At 41.6% G+C, this 21946-nt stretch overlaps 1 protein-coding gene across 1 annotated transcript in view; it reads right to left on the bottom strand.

The window, feature by feature from the left end:
• LOC124606283 (glutamate receptor ionotropic, NMDA 2B-like) overlaps positions 1-21946 on the bottom strand; it is a 727746-nt gene that overhangs the window by 243711 nt on the left and 462089 nt on the right. The window contains exon 6 of the mRNA XM_047138265.1: positions 113-222. Coding sequence (XP_046994221.1) covers positions 113-222 — 110 coding nt within the window. The remainder of the gene's footprint in view (positions 1-112; positions 223-21946) is intronic.

The raw sequence follows: 21946 nt of genomic DNA, 5'->3' as shown, positions 1-21946 counted from the left end.
ATCGTTGCCGTGGGTTCAGAAACGGCACCAGCCAGAGAGCAGGCAAACAGCGATTTGTCTGGATTGAAAGCAGTGCAGCGTGCTTATTGCTGGCGTGAACAGTGGTCCTGACCTTCATGTCGAAGCCGGAAGGGCTGAGCCACTCGAAGAGGAAGATGGTGAAGGTTGCCGCCTGGATCGCCACGGCGCCCACCAGCATCCACGACGCCGTGTCAAATGGCTCTGTGGAGAACAAAAACAAATGAGAGTCAGTACACGGTACTGGCCACGGGCGTCTGGCTAATGCTACACAGGATGTGGTCAAAAGCGAAAGACTTACAAGTAAGAGTTTGCGATATCGTGAAATAACAGTTTGATAAATTTAGGTAGTCTGCACAGCTTCCAGCTTACGGTACCGTTTATGAATATCTATATAAGTAATAATTTAAATGCTTGTTTGTAGAAAGTCGTATATTTTCGAAAGTTCTTCACCGATTGGTTTGAAATTATGACACAACTTTCCATTCGAATACGAGCGTGTTTTTGTATAACTACTGGAGCGCCGTATGGTATATGTTGTTGTTGTTGTGGTCTTCAGTCCAGAGACTGGTTTGATACAGCTCTCCAAGCTACTTTATCATGTGCAAGCTTCTTCATCTTCCAGTACCTACTGCAACCTACATCCTTCTGAATCTGCTTGCTGTATTCATCTCTTGGTCTCCCTCTACGATTTTTACCCTCCACGCTGCCCTCCAGTACTAAACTGGTGACCCTTGATGCCTCAGAACATGTCCTACCAACCGATCCCTTCTTCTAGTCACGTTGTGCCACAAACTTCTCTTCTCCCCAATCCTATTCAATACTTCCTCATTAGTTATGTGATCTACCCATCTAATCTTCAGCATTCTTCTGTAGCACCACATTTCGAAAGCTTCTATCCTCTTCTTGTCCAACCTAGTTATCGTCCATGTTTCACTTCCATACATGGCTACACTCCATACAAATACTTTCAGAAACGACTTCCTGACACTTGAATCTATACTCGATGTTAACAAATTTCTCTTCTTCAGAAACGCTTTCCTTGCCATTGCCAGTCTACATTTTATATCCTCTCTACTTCGACTATCATCAGTTATTTTTCTCCCCAAATAGCAAAATTCCTTTACTACTTTAAGTGTCTCATTTCCTAATCTAATTCCCTCAGCATCACCCGATTTAATTTGACTACATTCCATTATCCTCGTTTTGGTTTTGTTGATGTTCATCTTATATCCTCCTTTCAAGACACTGTCCATTCCGTTCAACTGCTCTTCCAAGTCCTTTGCTGTCTCTGACAGAATTACAATGTCATCGGCGAACTTCAAAGTTTTTATTTCTTCTCCATGGATTTTGATACCTACTCCGAATTTTTCTTGTGATTCCTTCACTGCTTGCTCAATATACAGATTGAATAACATCGGGTAGAGGCTACAACCCTGTCTCACTCCCTTCCCAACCACTGCTTCCCTTTCATGTCCCTCGACTCTTATAACTGCCATCTGGTTTCTGTACAAATTGTAAATAGCTTTTCGCTCCCTATATTTTACCCCTGGCACCTTCAGAATTTGAAAGAGAGTATTCCAGTCAACATTGTCAAAAGCTTTCTCTAAGTCTACAAATGCAAGAAACATAGGTTTGCCTTTCCTTAAACTAGCTTCTAAGATAAGTCGTGGGGTCAGTATTGCCTCACGTGTTCCGATATTTCTACGGAATCCAAACTGATCTTCCCCGAGGTCGGCTTCTACTAGTTTTTCCATTCGTCTGTAAAGAATTCGCGTTAGTATTTTGCAGCTGTGACTTATTAAACTGATAGTTCGGTAATTTTCACATCTGTCAACACCTGCTTTCTTTGGGATTGTAATTATTATATTCTTCCTGAAGTCTGAAGGTATTTCGCCTGTCTCATACATCTTGCTCACTAGATGGTAGAGTTTTGTCAGGACTGGCTCTCCCAAGGCCGTCAGTAGTTCTAAAGGAATGTCGTCTACTCCTGGGGCTTTGTTTCGACTCAGGTCTTTCAGTGCTCTGTCAAACTCTTCACGCAGTATCGTATCTCCCATTTCATCTTCATCTACATCCTCTTCCATTTCCAAAATATTGTCCTCAAGTACATCGCCCTTGTATAGACCCTCTATATACTTCTTCCACCTTTCTGCCTTCCCTCCTTTGCTTAGAACTGGGTTTCCATCTGAGCTCTTGATATTCATACAAGTGGTTCTCTTTTCTCCAAAGCTCTCTTTAATTTTCCTGTAGGCAGTATCTATCTATCTTACCCCTGGTGAGATAAGCCTCTACATCCTTACATTTGTCCTCTATCCATCCCTGTTTAGCCTATTTGCTCTTCCTGTCGACCTAATTTTTGAGACGTTTGTATTCCTTTTTGCCTGCTTCATTTACTGCATTTTTATATTTTCTCCTTTCATCAATTAAATTCGGTATTTCTTCTGCTACCCAAGGATTTCTACTAGCCCTCGTCTTTTTACCTACTTGATCCTCTGCTGCCTTCACTACTTCATCCCTCAAAGCTACCCATTCTTCTTCTACTGTATTTCTTTCCCCGGTTCTTGTCAATTGTTCCTCATGCTCTCCTTGAAACTCTGTACAACCTCTGGTTCTTTCAGTTTATCCAGGTCCCATCTCCTTAAATTCTCACCTTTTTGCAGTTTCTTCAGTTTTAATCTACAGTTCACAACCAATAGATTGTGGTCAGAGTCCACATCCGCCTCTGGAAATGTCTTACAATTTAAAACGTGGTTCCTAAATCTCTGTCTTACCATTATATAATCTAGCTGAAACCTGTCAGTATCTCCAGGATTCTTCCATGTATACAACCTTCTTTTATGATTCTTGAACCAAGTGTTAGCTATGATTAAGTTGTGCTCTGTGCAAAATTCTACCAGGCGGCTGCTTCTTTCATTTCTTACCCCCAATCCATATTCACCTGCCGGCCGGGGTGGCCGAGCGGTTCTAGGCGCTACAGTCTGGAACCGCGCGACTGCTACGGTCGCAGGTTCGAATACTGCCTGGGGCATGGATGTGTGTGATGTCCTTAGGTTAGTTAGGTTTAAGTAGTTCTAAGTTCTAGGGGACTGATGACCTCAGAAGTTAAGTCCCATAGTGCTCAGAGCTATTTGAACCATATGCACCTACTACGCTTCCTTCTCTCTCTTTTCCTACTGACGAATTCCAGTCACCCATGACTATTAAATTTTCGTCTCCCTTCACTATCAGAATAATTTCTTTTATTTCATCATACATTTCTTCAATTTTTTGGTCATCTGCACAGCTAGTTGGGATATAAACATGTACTACTGTGGTAGGCGTGGGCTTCGTATCTATCTTGGCCACAATAATGCGTTCACTATGCCGTTTGTAGTAGCTTACCCGCATTCCTATTTTCCTATTCATTATTAAATCTACTCCTGCATTACCCCTATTTGATTTTGTGTTTATAACCCTGTAGTCACCCGACCAAAAGTGTTGTTCATCCTGCCACCGAACTTCACTAATTCCCACTATATCTAACTTTAACCTATCTATTTCCCTTTTTAAATTTTCTAACCTACCTGCCCGATTAAGGGATCTGACATTCCACGCTCCGATCCGTAGAACGCCAGTTTTCTTTCTCCTGATAATGACATCCTCTTGAGTAGTCCCCGTCCGGAGATCCGAATGGGGGACTATTTTACCTCAGGAATATTTTACCCAAGAGGACGCCACCATCATTTAACCGTACTGTAAAGCTGCATGCCCTCGGGGAAAATTACGGCTGTAGTTTCCCCTTGCTTTCAGCCGTTCGCAATACCAGCACAGCAAGGCCGTTTTGATTAGTGTTACAAGGCCAGATCAGTCAATCACCCAGACTGTTGCCCCTGCAAGTACTGAAAAGGCTGCTGCACCTCTTCAGGAACCGCACGTTTGTCTGGCCTCTCAACAGATACCCCTCCGTTGTGGTTGTACCTACGATACGGCTATCTGTATCGCTGAGGCACGCAAGCCTCCCCACCAACGGCAAGGTCCATGGTTCATAGGGGGGGGGGAGGTATATATATATATTTATTTTTTTTGATTGTTGTAATTATCATTGTACTACTTTTACAATCTCTATTTTTTTTCTATAACATAAATACTGTATAACATGTTATATGTCCTTAATGTTCTGTAGAAACTGAAATTTGTTCAATCTGAGTATGCCGGGTTAGGTGTAAGAGAGGGCCTGAAGGCCCTAATCTTGCCAGGTAAAATAAATGCATAAATAAATAAATAAAAATAAATAAATAAAATACAATGTGATGACTGTATCGGACAAACTGGCCGTAGCTTTGCTAATAGGTTTAAAGAACATGTGGCTTGTACCAGTCGTAATAAATCCTTGTTTGGCCAACATTTGATGACTGCAACCATTCCAAAGGATTAATTCATACGAATTTAAAAATCCTTCACTTTGCCCCAAAAGGACCGTTACTTAATGCATTAGAGCAAATTGAAATCTATGCACATCGTAAAAGTGAACCCCTAGCTTTACTCAATGAACAGCTAGACTTTAGGGAAAAACATTTTTATGGCCTTTTTGAAGACCTATTATAAAGAACTGCTCTTTCGTTTTCGTATTATTACATTCATATATTTTTATATTAAGCCGACGCTTGTTTTATCATTAGTATTTTATAACTATTTTTTTAACTATCTGTATCTCACTTTTATCATGGTTCTTATTTTAAAAACTGTCACTTCAAACTTTGCTAATTTTTATTTTGTTATTCATATTTTTCCATCAAAGGATGCTAGTCGTCGCTTATTTTTTATGTACGCTTTGTACTTTGCCATAGCGGTATCAGGCAACTGTTCCAACCAATCACCAGACACTTTTATAGCATCCTGTTGCCAATATTATAACCTGACATAGAGAATTTCTTGTGAAGAGATTTTTAAGCTGATTTTAACCCTTTAATTTTATCCTTTTATGAAGTATAATTTTGTCATAATGACGAATACTATGCTATATTGACAAAGGCGTCAAATGACGCCAATTATAACTTTGTTACATCACCATAGATTGTCGCAATGAAAATAAGACGCTATTTCTATAACATCTGCCGATTTATCTATGCAAACACTGTTTTCGTGGTCGAAATGTCAACCCTTGAGATATCTTTCGCAGTACGCAATAATCTCTGATCATCTGATGCCTGCCTCACCGAGCTAGGTCGCCGTTCCTACGGCAACTATCGATGCACTTTAGTAACATCGTTCCGCTGTTATTACAGAAATATTAGAGTGATTCTGCCATAGTACAGTTATTTTCATGGCGCTGACATCAGAAGAGAGCAAAATTAACCGTATTTCTATGGAACATAAATGTAATGTACGACGTAACTCCCCATAGTACAGTCTTTGACAGCACGTCCACAGCGGAACAGGACGCCATTTCCATGGTAACCCTCGATTATCCACGTAAACGCTGGGGCAACGACAATCTTTGGTGCAGATTTGTAGTTCTGAGTTTCGAGGGCGGCATACTTTATTTCATACCAATGAACCATTTTAATAGTATAATTTATATTCATTGACGAATAATGATTAATAAGTGTTCCTTCATAGTTATGTATTAAGTTATCTAATCATGAACGTGTTTTCTGATCGGCTTCGTATGATGTCATAGAACAGTGGGTGTGTCCAGCCCTATTAATACCTGTTCCCTCTATGCAGTCAGCAGTTACACGAGCGTCGAGGGTCGACGAAACTCGTCTGGCAGTGTCCATCCACCACTCTGGGTATAATTTATTACTATTTATCTTATTTTTGTATATCTTTTATATGCTTATTATAGCGTCTACACTACTTTGGCAGTATATCTTTACAGAGTCTGTAGATGATTCTATGAAAGCGTCGAAACCGGTCACTCACTCCAATAAATAAAAAAAATGCGATCAAGACTGTTCTAATTTTAATTTTAAGAAGGGATAATGTTCTACGAATCGGTTCGTGGTATATCAGGAGTATGGACGTGGTAGGGAAGATAGAAAATATGAAAACGAAAATGCTAAGGCTGTTTCCAGACATAGTGGGTGTTAGTGAAGTAACATGGAGCATAGGGCAATATCAACCACACCAGAAAATGTTGTAACGGGAATAGAATTCTTTATGAATAAAAGAGGTAGGGCGGAGAGTGAGTGACTTCGAACGATTTAGTGATAGGTTTGTTGTCATCAGAATCGGCAGGAAATCGATACCAATAGTGGTAGTGCAGGTATACATATCGCCATCGTAAGGCGGAAGATGAAGAGATACAGAAGAGATATTCAACGGGTAATTCAGTACATAAAGGGAGATGAAAATGTATAAGTCATTTGGGATTAGAATGCGGTTGTAGGGGAAGGAGTAGAAGAATGAGTTATGGAATAATATGGCCATGGGAACAGGAATGAGAGAGGAGAAAGACTAATTGAGATCTGCAATGAATGTTAGCTAGTAATAGCGAATCCTCTTTTCAAGAATCACAAGAAGAGCAGGTATACTTGGAAAAGGCCTGGAAATACGAGATATTTTCGTTTGATTACATCATGCTCAGGCACAGATTCCGAAATCAGATACTGGACTGTAAGCCGTTCCCAAAAGCAGATATCGTCTCATATCACAATTCAGTAGCGACGAAGAGTAGGCTGAATTTTAAGAGAGTAGTCAGGAAGAATCAGAGTGCAGAGAAGTGGGATACGGAAGTACTAAGGAATGAAAAAATACGATTGAAAGTCTCTAAAGCAATAATACTGCTGTAAGGAAGAGCTTAGTGGGCAAAATAAGAAGTACTTCAGTTGATATGAAAAAAGGAAGTACAAAAATGTTCAGGGAAATTCGGAAGTACAGACATACAAGTCACATAGGAATGAAATAAATAGGTGCAGGGAATCTAAGGCTAAATGGCTGTATGAAAAATGTATAAATCGAAAAAGATATGATTGTCGGATGGACCGACTCAGCATCTAGAAAAGTCAAAACAACCTTTGGTGAAATTAAAAGCAAGAGTTGGAACATTAGGAGCGCAACGGGAATCCCACTGTTAAATGCAGCTAGTAGGCGGAAATGGCACATCGATGGCCTCTATGAGAGGGAAGACTTATCTGATGACGTGATAGAGGAAGAAACAGGTGTAGATATAGGAGAGATAGGGAATCCAATATTAGAATCAAAATTTAAAAACACGTTGGAAGACTGAAGATCGAATTAGGCAGAAGGGATAGATATCATTCCATCAGAATTTCTAAAATCATTTGTGGAAATGGTAACAAAACGACTATTCAGTTGGGTGTGTAGACTGTATGTGTCTGACGAAATATCATAGGACTTTCGGAAAAGCATCATCCAGACAATTCTGAAGATTGCAAGTGCCGACAAGTGCAAGAATTATCGCGTAATCAGCTCAAAAGCTCGTTCATCCAAGTTGCTGAGAAGAAAAATACAGAGAAGAATGGAAAAGAAAATTGAGGATTTTTTAAATGACGATCGAATTGACTTTTTTTTTGGTCGTCAGTCTACTGACTGGTTTGATGCGGCCCGCCACGAATTCCTTTCCTGTGCTAACCTCTTCATCTCAGAGTAGCACTTGCAACCTACGTCCTCAACTATTTGTTTGACGTATTCCAATCTCTGTCTTCCTCTACAGTTTTTGCCCTCTACAGCTCCCTCTAGTACCATGGAAGTCATTCCCTCATGTCTTAGCAGATGTCCTATCATCCTGTCCCTTCTCCTTATCAGTGTTTTCCACATATTTCTTTCCTCTCCGATTCTGCATAGAACCTCCTCATTCCTTACCTTATCAGTCCACCTAATTTTCAACATTCGTCTATAGCACCACATCTCAAATGCTTCGATTCTCTTCTGTTCCGGTTTTCCCACAGTCCATGTTTCACTACCATACAATGCTGTACTCCAGACGTACATCCTCAGAAATTTCTTCCTCAAATTAAGGCCGGTATTTGATATTAGTGGACTTCTCTTGGCCAGAAATGCCTTTTTTGCCACAGCGAGTCTGCTTTTGATGTCCTCCTTGCTCCGTCCGTCACTGGTTATTTTACTGAATTCCTTAACTTCATTGACTTCGTGTCCATCAATCCTGATGTTAAGTTTCTCGCTGTTCTCATTTCTACTACTTCTCATTACCTTCGTCTTTCTCCGACTTACTGTCAAACCATACTGTGTACTCATTAGACTGTTCATTCCGTTCAGCAGATCATTTAATTCTTCTTCACTTTCACTCAGGATAGCAATGTCATCAGCGAATCGTATCATTGATATCGTTTCACCTTGTATTTTAATTCCACTCCTGAACCTTTCTTTTATTTCCATCATTGCTTCCTCGATGTACAGATTGAAGAGTAGGGGCGAAAGGCTACAGCCTTGTCTTACACCCTTCTTAATACGAGCACTTCGTTCTTGATCGTCCACTCTTATTATTCCCTCTTGGTTGTTGTACATACTTTTTTCAGAATCTCGAACAGCTTGCACCATTTTATATTGTCGAACGGTTTTTCCAGGTCGACAAATCCTATGAAAGTGTCTTGATTTTTCTTTAGCCTTGCTTCCATTATTACCCGTAACGTCAGAATTGCCTCTCTCGTCCCTTTACTTTTCTTACAACCAAACTGATCGTCACCTAGCGCATTCTCAATTATCTTTTCCATTCTTCTGTATATTATTCTTGTAAGCAGCTTCGATGCATGAGCTGTTAAGCTGATTGTGCGATAATTCTCGCACTTGTCAGCTTTTGCCGTCTTCGGAATTGTGTGAATGATGCTTTTACGAAAGTCAGATGGTATGTCGCCAGACTCATATATTCTACACACCAACGTGAATAGTCGTTTTGTTGCCACTTCCCCCAATGATTTTAGAAATTCTGATTGAATGTTGTCTATCCCTTCTGCATTATTTGACCGTAAGTCCTCCAAATCTCTTTTACATTCCGATTCTAATACTGGATCCCCTATCTCTTCTAAATCGACTCATGTTTCTTCTTCTATCACATCAGACAAATCTTCACCCTCATAGAGGCTTTCAATGTATTCTTTCCACCTATCTGCTCTCTCCTCTGCATTTAACAGTGGAATTCCCGTTGCACTCTTAATGTTACCACCGATGCTTTTAATGTCACCAAAGGTTGTTTTGACTTTCCTGTATGCTGAGTCTGTCCTTCCGACAATCATATCTTTTTCGATGTCTTCACATTTTTCCTTCAGCCATTTCGTCTTAGCTTCCCTGCACTTCCTATTTATTTCATTCCTCAGCGACTTGTATTTTTATATTCCTGATTTTCCCGGAACATGTTTGTACTTCCTCCTTTCACCAATCAACTGAAGTATTTCTTCTGTTACCCATGGTTTCTTCGCAGCTACCTTCTTTGTACCTATGTTTTCCTTCCCAACTTCTGTGATGGCCCTTTTTAGAGATGTCCATTCCTCTTCAACTGTACTGCCTACTGCGCTATTCCATATTGCTGTATCTATAGCGTTAGAGAACTTCAAACGTATCTCGTCATTCCTTAGTACTTCCGTATCCCACTTCTTTGCGTATTGATTCTTCCTGACTAATGTCTTGAGCTTCAGCCTACTCTTCATCACTACTATATTGTGATCTGAGTCTATATCTGCTCCTGGGTACGCCTTACAATCCAGTATCTGATTTCGGAATCTCTGTCTGACCATGATGTAATGTAATTGAAATCTTCCCGTATCTCCCGGCCTTTTCCAAGTATACCTCCTACTCTTGTGATTCTTGAACAGGGTATTCGCTATTACTAGCTGAAACTTGTTACATAACTCAATTAGTCTTTCTCCTCTTTCCTTCCTTGTCCCAAGCCCATATTCTCCTGTAACCTTTTCTTCCACTCCTTCCCCTACAACTGCATTCCAGACGCCCATGACTATTAGATTTTCGTCCCCCTTTACACACTGCATTACCCTTTCAATATCCTCATACACTTTCTCTATATGTTCATCTTCAGCTTGCGACGTCGGCATGTATACCTGAACTATCGTTGTCGGTGTTGGTCTGCTGTCGATCCTGATTAGAACAACCCGGTCACTGAACTGTTCACAGTAACGCACCCTCTGCCATACCTTCCTATTCATAACGAATCCTACACCTGTTATACAATTTTCTGCTGCTGTTGATATTACCCGATACTCATCTGACCAGAAATCCTTGTCTTCCTTCCACTTCACTTCACTGACCCCTACTATATCTAGATTGATCCTTTGCATTTCCCTTTTCAGGTTTTCTAGTTTCCCTACCACGTTCAAGCTTCTAACATTCCACGCCCCGACTCGTAGAACGTTATCCTTTCGTTGATTATTCAATCTTTTTCTCATGGTAACCTCCCCCTTGGCAGTCCCCTCCGGGATCTTTTGCCAATGGAGAGATCATCATGACACTTCTTCAATTACAGGCCACATGTTCTGTGGATACACGTTACGTGTCTTTAATGCAGTGGTTTCCATTGCCTTCTGCATCCTCATGTCGTTGATCATTGCTAATTCTTCCGCCTTTAGGGGCAATTTCCCACGCTTAGGACAAGAGAGTGCCCTGAACCTCTATCCGCTCCTCCGCCCTCTTTGACAAGGGCGTTGGCAGAATGAGGCTGACTTCTTATGCCGGAAGTCTTCGGCCGCCAATGCTGATTATTTATCAAAATGTAGGCAGTGGCGGGGATCGAACCCGGGACCGAAGACGTTTTGATTATGAATCAAAGACGCTACGCCTAGACAACGGGTACATTGACTTTCGGAAAGGTAAATGAACAAGGGAGGCAGTTCTAACGATGCGGTTGACAATGGAAGCTAGAGTAAAGAAAAATCAAGACACGTTCATATGATCTGTCGACCTGGAAAAAGTGTCCACAGTGCCAAATCGCGCAAGATGCTCCAAATGCTGAGAAAAATGGGAGTAAGCTATAGGGAAACGCGGGTAACATACAATATCTACAAGATCAAAGAAGGCACAATAAGACTGGAAAATCGAGAACGATGTGCTCGCATTAAAAGGGATGGAAGACAGGGATGTCGTCTATCGCCCCTGCTATTTTTTTACATTGAAGAAGCAATGACGGAAATAAAACAAAGGCTCAAGGGTGGGATCATAATTCAAGGTGAAAGGATATCGATGATAAGATTCGCTGATGACATTATCCTCATGGAAAGTGAATAAGAATTACATGATGTCCTGAATGGCAGAAACTGTCAGTGACTATAGAATATGGACTGAGAGCAAATCGAAGAAAGATGATAGTAATGAGCAGTAGCAGAAATGAGAACAGTGAAAAACTTAACATTAGAGAATTCTACTAGTATCAAACATAAGCCTTAATTTGAGGAAGAAATTTCTGAGAATGTATGTTTAGAGCACAGTACTGGCTGGTGGTGAAACGTGGACTGTGCGAAAACCGAAAACCAATAGAATCGAAGTATTTAAGATATGATGGTACAGAAGAAAGTTGAAATTAGATGGACTGATAAGATGAGATATGAAGAGATTCCCCGGAGAAAAGACGAGAAAAGAAATATATTGAAAACAATGGCAAGAAGAAGGGATAGGATGAGAGGACATATGTGAAGACATCACAGAATAACTTCCATGGTAATAGAGAGAGCTGAAGAAGGTAGAAAATGTAGAGGAAGACAGAGACTGGATTACGTGCAGCAAGTAAGTGAGGACGTAGGCTGCAAGTGCTATTCTTGGATCGTGCGGTTCTAGGCGCTTCAGTCTCGAACCGCGTGACCGCTACGGTCGCAGGTTCGAATCCTGCCTCGGGCATGGATGTGTGTGATGCCCTTAGGTTAGTTAGGTTTAAGTAGTTCTAAGTTCTAGGGGACTGATGACCACAGATGTTAAGTCCCATAGTGCTAAGAGCCATTTGAATTTTTTTATTCTGAGATGAAGAGTTTGGCACAGGAGAGGCACTTGCATGGCTAGTACCGGCAACAAAGCCGACCACGTCCAGGAAAGCGATTTGACGACCCCACGCCCCTCCACACCGCGTTCAAATTGCGCCATGCCTTCGGATGACATGGCAGTCAGTTGGTTTAGATTGGCCCGCCTAATGCCAGAAAGGTGGAGTTTTGCTTCTTTTTGATTGCTGCTTGTCCGAATTCAAACTTCTTTTCGATATCCCTTCTATTGGCTAGTGAAAACACTTGTTTAAAAATGGTAAAGACCGATATGAAAACGCAATATAGTTTCTTTCTGCTGTTCTTCTTTTACTGTTTCCTACAAAGCCGCTGACATTATCTGCCTTCTAAACGGTGCTAAAGTCTTACAACAACGCGCTGGGCTCTTGCGATATTTTCCTTGTTATAAAGTAACGGGAATTTAGCACAATAGCGGCGAAAATATCTGTTTTCGACGAAAGTTGGTTGTACCGGAAATTTCAACCTATTTTCGCTATTTCGTCCAGGAAAGACAATACACGCAACGAACGATATTATTCATTGTGGCGAACAAATCCCTGTTTTGAAGGTTAAATCCTCTGACAAGGGCCGGCCGCGGTGGTCTAGTGGTTCTAGGCGCGCAGTCCGGAACCGCGCGACTGCTACGGTCGCAGGTTCGAATCCTGCCTCGGGCATGGATGTGTGTGATGTCCTTAGGTTAGTTAGGTTTAAGTAGTTCTAAGTTCTAGGGGACTGATGACCACAGATGTTAAGTCCCATAGTACTGAGAGCCATTTGAACCTCTGACAAGATACGGCGCTGGCGTTTCAGCGTGCATCTCACAAGCACAAAGGCGAACGGTTCAAATAGCTCTGAGCACTATGGGACTTAACTGCTGTGGTCATCAGTCCCCTAGAACTTAGAACTACTTAAACCTAACTAACCTAAGGACATCACACACATCCATTCCCGAGGCAGGATTCGAACCTGCGATCGTAGCGGTCGCGCGGTTCCAGACTGTAGCGCCTAGAACCGCTCGGCCACTCCGGCCGGCAAGGCGAACGGCTATGCAGCAAGGCAGAGAAAATAATTTCTGAGAACTGCGTGGGTTCCTTGTTTGATGGAAATGTAATTTCAGTTCAGATTCGTAGTAAGAACTGAATAGCTGCGCTTCGGATGAAGTTTTCAAGGGCAGAATAACCTGCGTGAAAATTCTGTATCGTGCATGACCCCCGTCTAGGACGCGCTTAATTGTGGTAGGTAACGTTATCCGTGCGATCGTGGCGTACACTGTTCATACCTTCAACCAGGTCCTTTAAATGTTCCTCACAGTGTCCTCAGAGAGTCTTACCACTGACTGGCCTCCTTCATAAATTTTAATTTCACATCAGTGCATTTCCGTGTAAAGTAAAGTAAGTAAACCTTTATTTCCTTCATTACTTGTTCGAAACGTAGTTTGAACAATTGAGGAGAAAGACTAGAACCCTGCCTTATATTGTACTGTATTGAACCGAGGACCTAGAAACGACCGAGAGGCTTCGTCCCCGCCGTAGCCCTCAGTAGTTCACAACCCTACAACGAGCTACAGCAGTCGACTCACCCCACCGCCGCCGGCCGGAGTGGCCGTTCGGTTCTAGGCGCTACAGTCTGGAGCCGAGCGAATGCTCCGGTCGCAGGTTCGAATCCTGCCTCGGGCATGGATGTGTGTGATGTGCTTAGGCTAGTTAGGTTTAATTAGTTCTAAGTTATAGGCGACTGATGACCTCAGAAGTTAAGTCGCATAGTGCTCAGAACCATTTGAACCATTTGAGCCACCCCACCGCCGCTCCACACCGAACTCAAGGTTCTGCCCCCAGTGGACACCCCCCTCCTCCACCCCCTCCCTCCCGGGAACGTCTCATACCAGATGAGTGTAACCTCAGATGTTTGCGTGGTAGAGTAATTATGGTGTACGCATGCGTGGAGGCAGTGTTTGCGCAGCAATCGCCGACGTTGTGTAACTGAGGCGGAATAAGGGGAACCATTACGCAGTCGCCGAACAGATGGAAAACCATCTTGAAAACCATCCACATGCTGGCCGGCACACTGGACCTCGACCCTAATCAGCTGGGCGGATTCGTGCTGGGGACTGGCACTCCTTCGCGCTCGGGAAGCAGCGCATCAGACGGCGCGGCTTTGCTGGGCGGGCTACAACCTTTCCATATTCATGTTCTAATCCGAACACATCTGTCATGGTTTTCCATTGTGATTGCTCCCTGTTGGTTCCTAAAGATACTGTATATCACTCATATTTCCCTACAGCTTACACCTGTGTTGAAACATTCTGTAGCACTTTGCACTGTTGAGCGCTTCTTCTAAATTGGAAAATCCCATGAAAGTGTCATAATTTTTTTAAAATCATCCTTCTATTCTCAAGCGTAAAAGCAGAACTCTCTCAGTGGTACATGAAATGTATTCGCAGCTGCGAATATGGACAATCATCAGCTTTATATAGGAATGACCAACGAAAACTTGCGGTGGACCGGGACCTGAATCCGGATTTTCTGCTTATCGCGAGCGGTCGCCTTACCATTAGGCATCGCGGCCAGGCCCAACTTCCAATATATACCGGGTGGTCCATTGATAGTGACCGGGCCAAATATCTCACGAAATAAGCATCAAACGAAAAAACTACGAAGAACGAAACTCGTCAGGCTTGAAGGGGGAAACCAGATGGCGCTATCGTTGGCCCGTTAGATGCGCTGCCATAGGTCAAACGGATATCAACTGCGATTTTTAAAATAGGAACCCCCCATTTTTTATTACATACTCGTGTAGTACGTAAAGAAATATGAATGTTTTAGTTGGACCACTTTTTTCGCTTTGTGACAGATGGCGCTGTAATAGTCACAAACGTATAAGTACGTGGTATCACGTAACATTCCGCCAGTGCGGACGGTATTTGCTTCGTGATACATTACCCGTGTTAAAATGGACCGTTTACCAATTGCGGAAAAGGTCGATATCGTGTTGATGTATGGCTATTGTGATCAAAATGCCCAAGGGGCGTGTGCTATGTATGCTGGTCGGTATCCTGGACATCATCCAAGTGTCCGGACCGTTCGCTGGATAGTTACGTTATTTAAGGAAACAGGAAGTGTTCAGCCACATGTGAAACGTCAACCACGACCTGCAACAAATGATGATGCTCAAGTAGGTGTTTTAGCTGCTGTTGCGGCTAATCCGCACATCAGTAGCAGACAAATTGCGCGAGAATCGGGAATCTTAAAAACGTCGGTGTTGAGAATGCTACATCAACATCGATTGCACCCGTACCATATTTCTATGCACCAGGAATTGCATGGTGACGACTTTGAACGTCGTCTACAGTTCTGCCACTGGGCACAAGAGAAATTACGGGACGATGACAGATTTTTTGCACGTGTTCTATTTAGCGACGAAGCGTCGTTCACCAACAGCGGTAACGTAAACCGGCATAATATGGACTACTGGGCAACGGAAAATCCACGATGGCTGCGACAAGTGGAACATCAGCGAACTTGGCGGGCTAATGTATGGTGCGGCATTATGGGAGGAAGGATAATTGGCCCCCATTATATCGATGGCATTCTAAATGGTGCAATGTATGCTGATTTGCTACGTAATATCCTACCGATGTTACTACAAGATGTTTCAATGCATGACAGAATGGCGATGTACTTCCAACATGATGGATGCCCGGCACATAGCTCGCGTGCGGTTGAAGCGGTATTGAATAGCATATTTCATGACAGGTGGATTGGTCGTCGAAGCACCATACTATGGCCCGCACGTTCACCGGACCTGACGTCCCCGGATTTCTTGCTGTGGGGAAAGTTGAAGGATATTTGCTATTGTGATCCACCGACAACTTCTGACAACACGCGTCAGCGCATTGTCAATGCATGTGCGAGCATTACGGAAGGCGAACTACTCGCTGTTGAGAGGAATGTCGTCACACGTATTGCCAAATGCAATCATTTTGAGCATTTATTGCATTAATGTGGTATTTACAGGTAATCACGCTGTAACAGCATGCATTCTCAGAAATGATAAGTTCACAAAGGTACATGTATCACATTGGAACAACCGAAATAAAATGTTCAAACGTGCCTACGTTCTGTATTTTAATTTAAAAAACCTTCCTGTTACTAACTGTTTGTCTAAAATTGTAAGCCATATGTTTGTGACTATTACAGCGCCATCTATCACAAAGCGAAAAAAGTGGTCCAACTAAAACATTCATATTTATTTACGTACTACACGAATATCTAATAAAAATGGGGGTTCCTATTTAAAAAAACGCAGTTGATATCCGTTTGGCCTATGGCAGCGCCATCTAGCGGTCCAACCATAGCTCCATCTGGTTTCCCCCTTCAGGCTAGACAAGTTTCGATCTTTGTAGTTTTTTCGTTTGACACTTATTTCGTGAGATATTTGGCCCGGTCACGATCAACGGACCACCCTATATACATATATATATATATATATATATATATATATATATATATATATATATATATATATATATATATATATTTTACACGAACACCTTAACAAAATTTTCTTTTTTCTAGGACAAAGGACACCATTGTCCCAGAAACAAAATAGTGCGAGTCCTCCAGTCCCACCAAGGTTTTCGGAAGGTTCCCCTCGATCGTCGGACAAATGAGAGAAATGGAAATCCTCTTCCAATCATTTCCAACTGGGATCCTTTCGGATTCCAGGGTGCGGGGGTATCTGACTGAAAAGGTCGGATTTAACAACTGGGGATGTAAGATGTATATAAAACCTCTTGACTATGGCTGAGAAGCATTCGCCCGATAGCTCATGGATGTGTATCCACTAGACGTGGCGGGAAATAGTAGGGGGAACTGTTTCTAAGTTTTGTGGTTTTTTTAATTTTGAAGATCACGCTGGGAACGAAACTGAATATGTTTTATTCTCATTTTTACTACATTTGATATTAAACACACTATATAACTGTAACTGTAACCACCTATTCTAAACATGGTCGATCGCTATCTTGAATGAATGTTGGTGTAATAACGAACGCATGCCGCTGCTTAAGTTCAGGTAGAGCTTCATGGTTTAGCTTTGCGGCAGAGACCTGGAAACAACAGCTGGAGTTTCAATGTTGGCTTAAAGTGCTACTCAAACGGGGCGTCGGAGCGTTACACTGACGGGTTTTTGTAACGACCTCTCTTGCGTTTGGTTCTTGAGAGCCACGCGCTACAGACATGTTGGTTCATATTTCAGATGTTAAACCGATGGAAGATTTTCAGAATGCATAATCAGGTGTCGTCTGTCCTGTACTCTGACTGGCGTAAATTTCTTTACCACGAAAGAATTCGTCATCTTTATTAGTCAGCTCACCTCCTCCAATTTGTCGGTCTTCGTAGACTAAGACAAGGCAGATTCGTATAGATGTTACCGGCGTGTTGACGAGTGGAGTCACGGCAGGGTCATTGCGCTGGCGATGAGCATGTGGCGCTGCTTCTGTGCGCACTTAGACGGCGATTTTGGACGGAAGTTGCTCAGGCGAGTCAGAAACTTTCTGTAACTGTAAGTCATTTGTGAGGAGCGTTATCGGTTTCTCTCGCCTATTAACTTTTCTATTGTTTGAATAAATTCTACTTCATGCATCACGATCCTGATTAGGTGATTCACGTTGTACTGTTAATTTTTAAGAACCTTCAAACAGTTTTTTGCTAAAAACGTTTTATGAATTGATAGGTTTAACAGTGAATGACGACTCTTCAAGCCGCTTTAGCTGTTTTGTAGCTCTTTATTGTGAACACTAGAGATTTCGCAGGCGTTGGATCCTCAGGCGATGTTGCTGTTGTTGTCTTCAGTCCTGAGACTGGTTTGATGCAGCTCTCCATGCTACTCTATCCTGTGCAAGCTTCATCATCTCCCAGTACCTTCTGCAGCCTACATCCTTCTGAATCTGCTTACTGTATTCTTCTCTTGGTCTCCCTCTACGATTTTTACCCTCCACGCTGCCCTCCAGTACTTAATTGATGATCCCTTGATGCCTCAGAACATGTCCTAACAACCGATCCCTTCTTCTAGTCAAGTTGTGCCACAAACTCCTCTTCTCCCCAATTCTATACAATACCTCCTCATTAGTTATGTGATCTACCCATCTAATCTTCAGCATTCTTCTCAGGCAATACACTGTTAATTATGATGCAGTTTTTTATAATATATAAAAGAAGGAAAACAATTTTAGAAAATTTCTTAAAAATATTTTCCAGATGTGCTTAAACTGAAAAAAGAAAAGAAATACTTCAATTAATCGATGAAAAATGGAAGTATACAAATATTCAGGGAAAGTCAGGAATACAGACATGCAAGTCGATGAGAAATGAAATAAACAGGAAGCACACGGAAGCCAAGGCGAAATGGATGCATGACGAATGAGAAGAAATCGAGAAAGGAATGATTGTCGGAACGAGTGAGTCAGCATATAGGAAAGTCAAAACAACCTTCGGTGAAATTAAAAGAAAGCGTTGTAACATTAAGAATGCAACGGGAATCCCACTGTTAAATGCAGAGGAGAGAGGGAATAGATGGGAAAAGTTCATTCAAGGTCGTAAGAGGGGTAAGATTTGTCTGATGTGATAGAAGAAGAAACAGGAGTCGATTTAGCAAAGATAGGGGATCCAGTATTAGAATAAGAATTCAAGAGAACTTTGAAGGACTTAAGATCAAATAAGGCAGAAGGGATAGGTAACATTCCATGAGAATTTCTAAAATGATTTGGGGAAGAGGCAACAAAACGACTATTCACGTTGGGCGTAGATTATATGAGTCTAGCGATATACCATGTGACTTTCGGAAAAATATCATTCACACAATTCGAAAGAAAGCAAGAGCTGACAAGTGCGAGCATTATGGTACACTCGGCTTAACAGCTCATGCATCCAAGTTGCTTACAAGAATAACATACAGAAAAATAGGAAAGAAAGCTGAGGATGTTTTAGATGACAATCATTTTGGCTTTACGAAAGGTAAAGGCACCAAAGAGGCAATTCCTACTGTGCGTTTGATAATAGAAGTGAGGCTGAAGAAAAATCAAGACTCTTTTCTAGGACTTGTAGACCTGGAAAAAGCGTTCAACAGAGTAAAACGGAGCAAGACGTTTGAAATTCTGAGAAAAATACTGGTAAGCTATATGGAAAGACGGGTTATATACAATTTCTACAAGAGCCAAGAGGGGATAATAAGAGTGGATGACCAAGAACGGACTGTTCGGATTAAAAAGGGTGTAAGACAGGGATGTAGTCTTTTGTACTTACTGTGCAGTCAGTACATCGAAGAAGCTGTGTTGGAAATAGAACAAAGTTTCAAGAGTGGAATTAAAATTCAGGCCGAAAGGATATCAATGATAGATTCGCTGTTGATATTACCATCCTCACTGAAAGTGAAGAAGAATTGCAGGAACGAACAGCCTAATGAGAGTAGAATATGGATAGAGAGTAAATCGAAGAAAGACGACAGTACTGAGAAGCAACAGAAATGATGACAGCGAGAAACTCAGATGTTGAAAATTAGGTGGACTGATAAGGTAAGGAATGAGGAGGTTCTGCGCCGACTCGGAGAGGAATGGAATATATGGAAAACACTGACTAGAAGAAGCGACAGGACATCTGTTAAGACACCAGGGAATGACGTCCATGGTACTGGAGGGAGCTGTAGAGGGCAAAAAATGTGGAGAGAAATTGGAATACATCCAGTAAATAATTGAGGTAGTAGGTTGCAATTGCTACTCTGAGATAAAGAGGTGGGCACGGGAGGGGAATTCGTAGCGGACCGCATCAAACCAGTTGAAGACTAATGACTCAAGAAAAATAGGTGAATGTCAAACTGGACTCATGGGGTGATCTGATCTATTATACAAATAATTACAGCCATTAATATTTGTGGTTAAACCGAGTAAATATCTTAAAGAATATTCGCAGTAAGTAACATCTGTGGGGATCTGAGAAAGTAAATGTCAGCAACTAACACTAGTATTAATGCATTTAACCATCACTTACTATTTAGCAAATGCGAAATGGCGACTGTGTGGTGTGCCAACGCTACGGTCTGGTACCTGAGAGTGTTGTACTAGAAGCTCATACCGGCAAACATTTATCCCGAGATTTGATACCATGAATCATGCGACTCCCTGTGACGGAAAATTGTAAAAATGAATGAACCTGTGGCAATATATCTGGTCGACTGTTGTGGTAAATCTACAGCAAATGCTAGAGCTGTAAGAAACGTTACTTACCAAGGATTTTTGTAAAGGTGCCTTCATAAAATCACGTAGTAAGTAAAAGCATTCCTATAACTGTCGTTTGCTGTGGCAGACGTGGAACCAGCATGGGAAACATCGGCAGAACAGCAGTTGTGGGTTGCGTGGACTTCGCCTTGAGCAACAAGACCAGGATCATACACTGGATTCACATTTTCAATTTACAACTGTACTATGGGACATCGTAGCTTCCCGATAGTTTGAGGGCTAATCACGTGAATAATATTTTTTGGAATTCAGAGTTTTTTTCAGTTAAAGCACGTTTGACAAATATTTTTAAGAGTTAAAAAAATCCCTTTTTCTAAAAAAATTGCGTTTTAATGAACAGTGCATCATCTGAGGATTCACCTGCAACGACAGTGTTTCTAGTAATGGGCTACAAACAGCTAAAGCGGCTTGAAGAGTCTTCTTTCATGGAAAAATCCCATCAATTCATAAGTCTTTGTTAGTGAAATTCGCTTTGAAGGTTCTTCAATATTAACAATGTAAGATTTAGCCGTAGCTGCCCTGTGTACAAAATCGTTAGTATATTTTCTTTTAGCTGCAAGGCACAAGCCAATTTTGACGTCTCATCTGTCGTCCGAAAATGATGAATAATATTTTCGGTAATTCTATGAATGTTTGAGACAATTTCTGAGAATTTGCAGGCGAACATATGTGCGTCCATGTTGCGCTCCTGACCCACCCTAATACCTGCTGAATAATTATGATGAATACAGTTGGATACAAACAACTTTTTTGGAAGGTAATGGCAGCTCAGAGACATTGCAAATAACAGTAAAAACACTCAATACCCAGTAACCATTTACTTTATCATAAAAATTGTAGCAATAAAAAACTCAAGAATATGAGGTGTTTCCAAAGGCCGCGTAGCTTTATTCGCAACTAGAGGTTTCACGACACTATAGACTCAGTTTTATAATGTCTACGTTTTCATAATGTAGTTGAGCAATTACGGAGTGCCAGCATTCGGGAAGTTATTCACGTTAAGAGTCGACATTATTCACGCTAAGACTCAAACCAGTATGACCATGGGGAACCAAAGTCCCCGAATTGTCATATATGTTCCATGTTTCATTTGAGGAGTACGCTTCCTTTTGTGACAATGTTTTCTATTCATTAATTAGTTAGTTAAATTTTTACTCAATGTGCATACTAGCACGTCATCTTACGTCTTGTGATCACTAACCTCATGCATCTTGTAATAAAAATGTTACTAGGAAACAGTCAATGAAGTTGAATCCCTCGTCAGCCGATCTGAAGAATGCTAGTTAGATTTCGGTTGCTCATTTTTCCTTGTGGTATAAATGAGGACTAGATTGGGACTTCAGACGACTTGGCACTGAGATGCAGACAGAGAATGTTAGGTACTACATTTGTTGAACAGGAAACTCGCGCTACGAAAAATCCTTATTACAGGACGACAGTTCGATCCGCCAATGAACTAACAGCCAATATTTAGATAGACAAGAACAACCGGCGATTTTCAGTTTGTTTATAGTGTCTAAACTGCCCAGGCATTTCTGACCACCAATAAATATTGTGTGAAAGTGAAGACAATAATTTTTATCCTTTCTTTCTGAGACTGCGGAATCAACTTAATGTATGTTGGAAAATCAGTCATACCAAGAGCGTGGCTGCACGCAAAAGTTATACCGCAGATTAAAAAAGAGATGAAAGCAAGTACCAG

The sequence above is a fragment of the Schistocerca americana genome, chromosome 3, assembly GCF_021461395.2.
Source record: "Schistocerca americana isolate TAMUIC-IGC-003095 chromosome 3, iqSchAmer2.1, whole genome shotgun sequence".
Taxonomy (NCBI): Eukaryota; Metazoa; Arthropoda; class Insecta; order Orthoptera; family Acrididae; genus Schistocerca; species Schistocerca americana.
The sequence above is the reverse complement of the archived record's forward strand: the minus strand, read 5'-3'. Positions and strand labels throughout refer to the sequence as shown.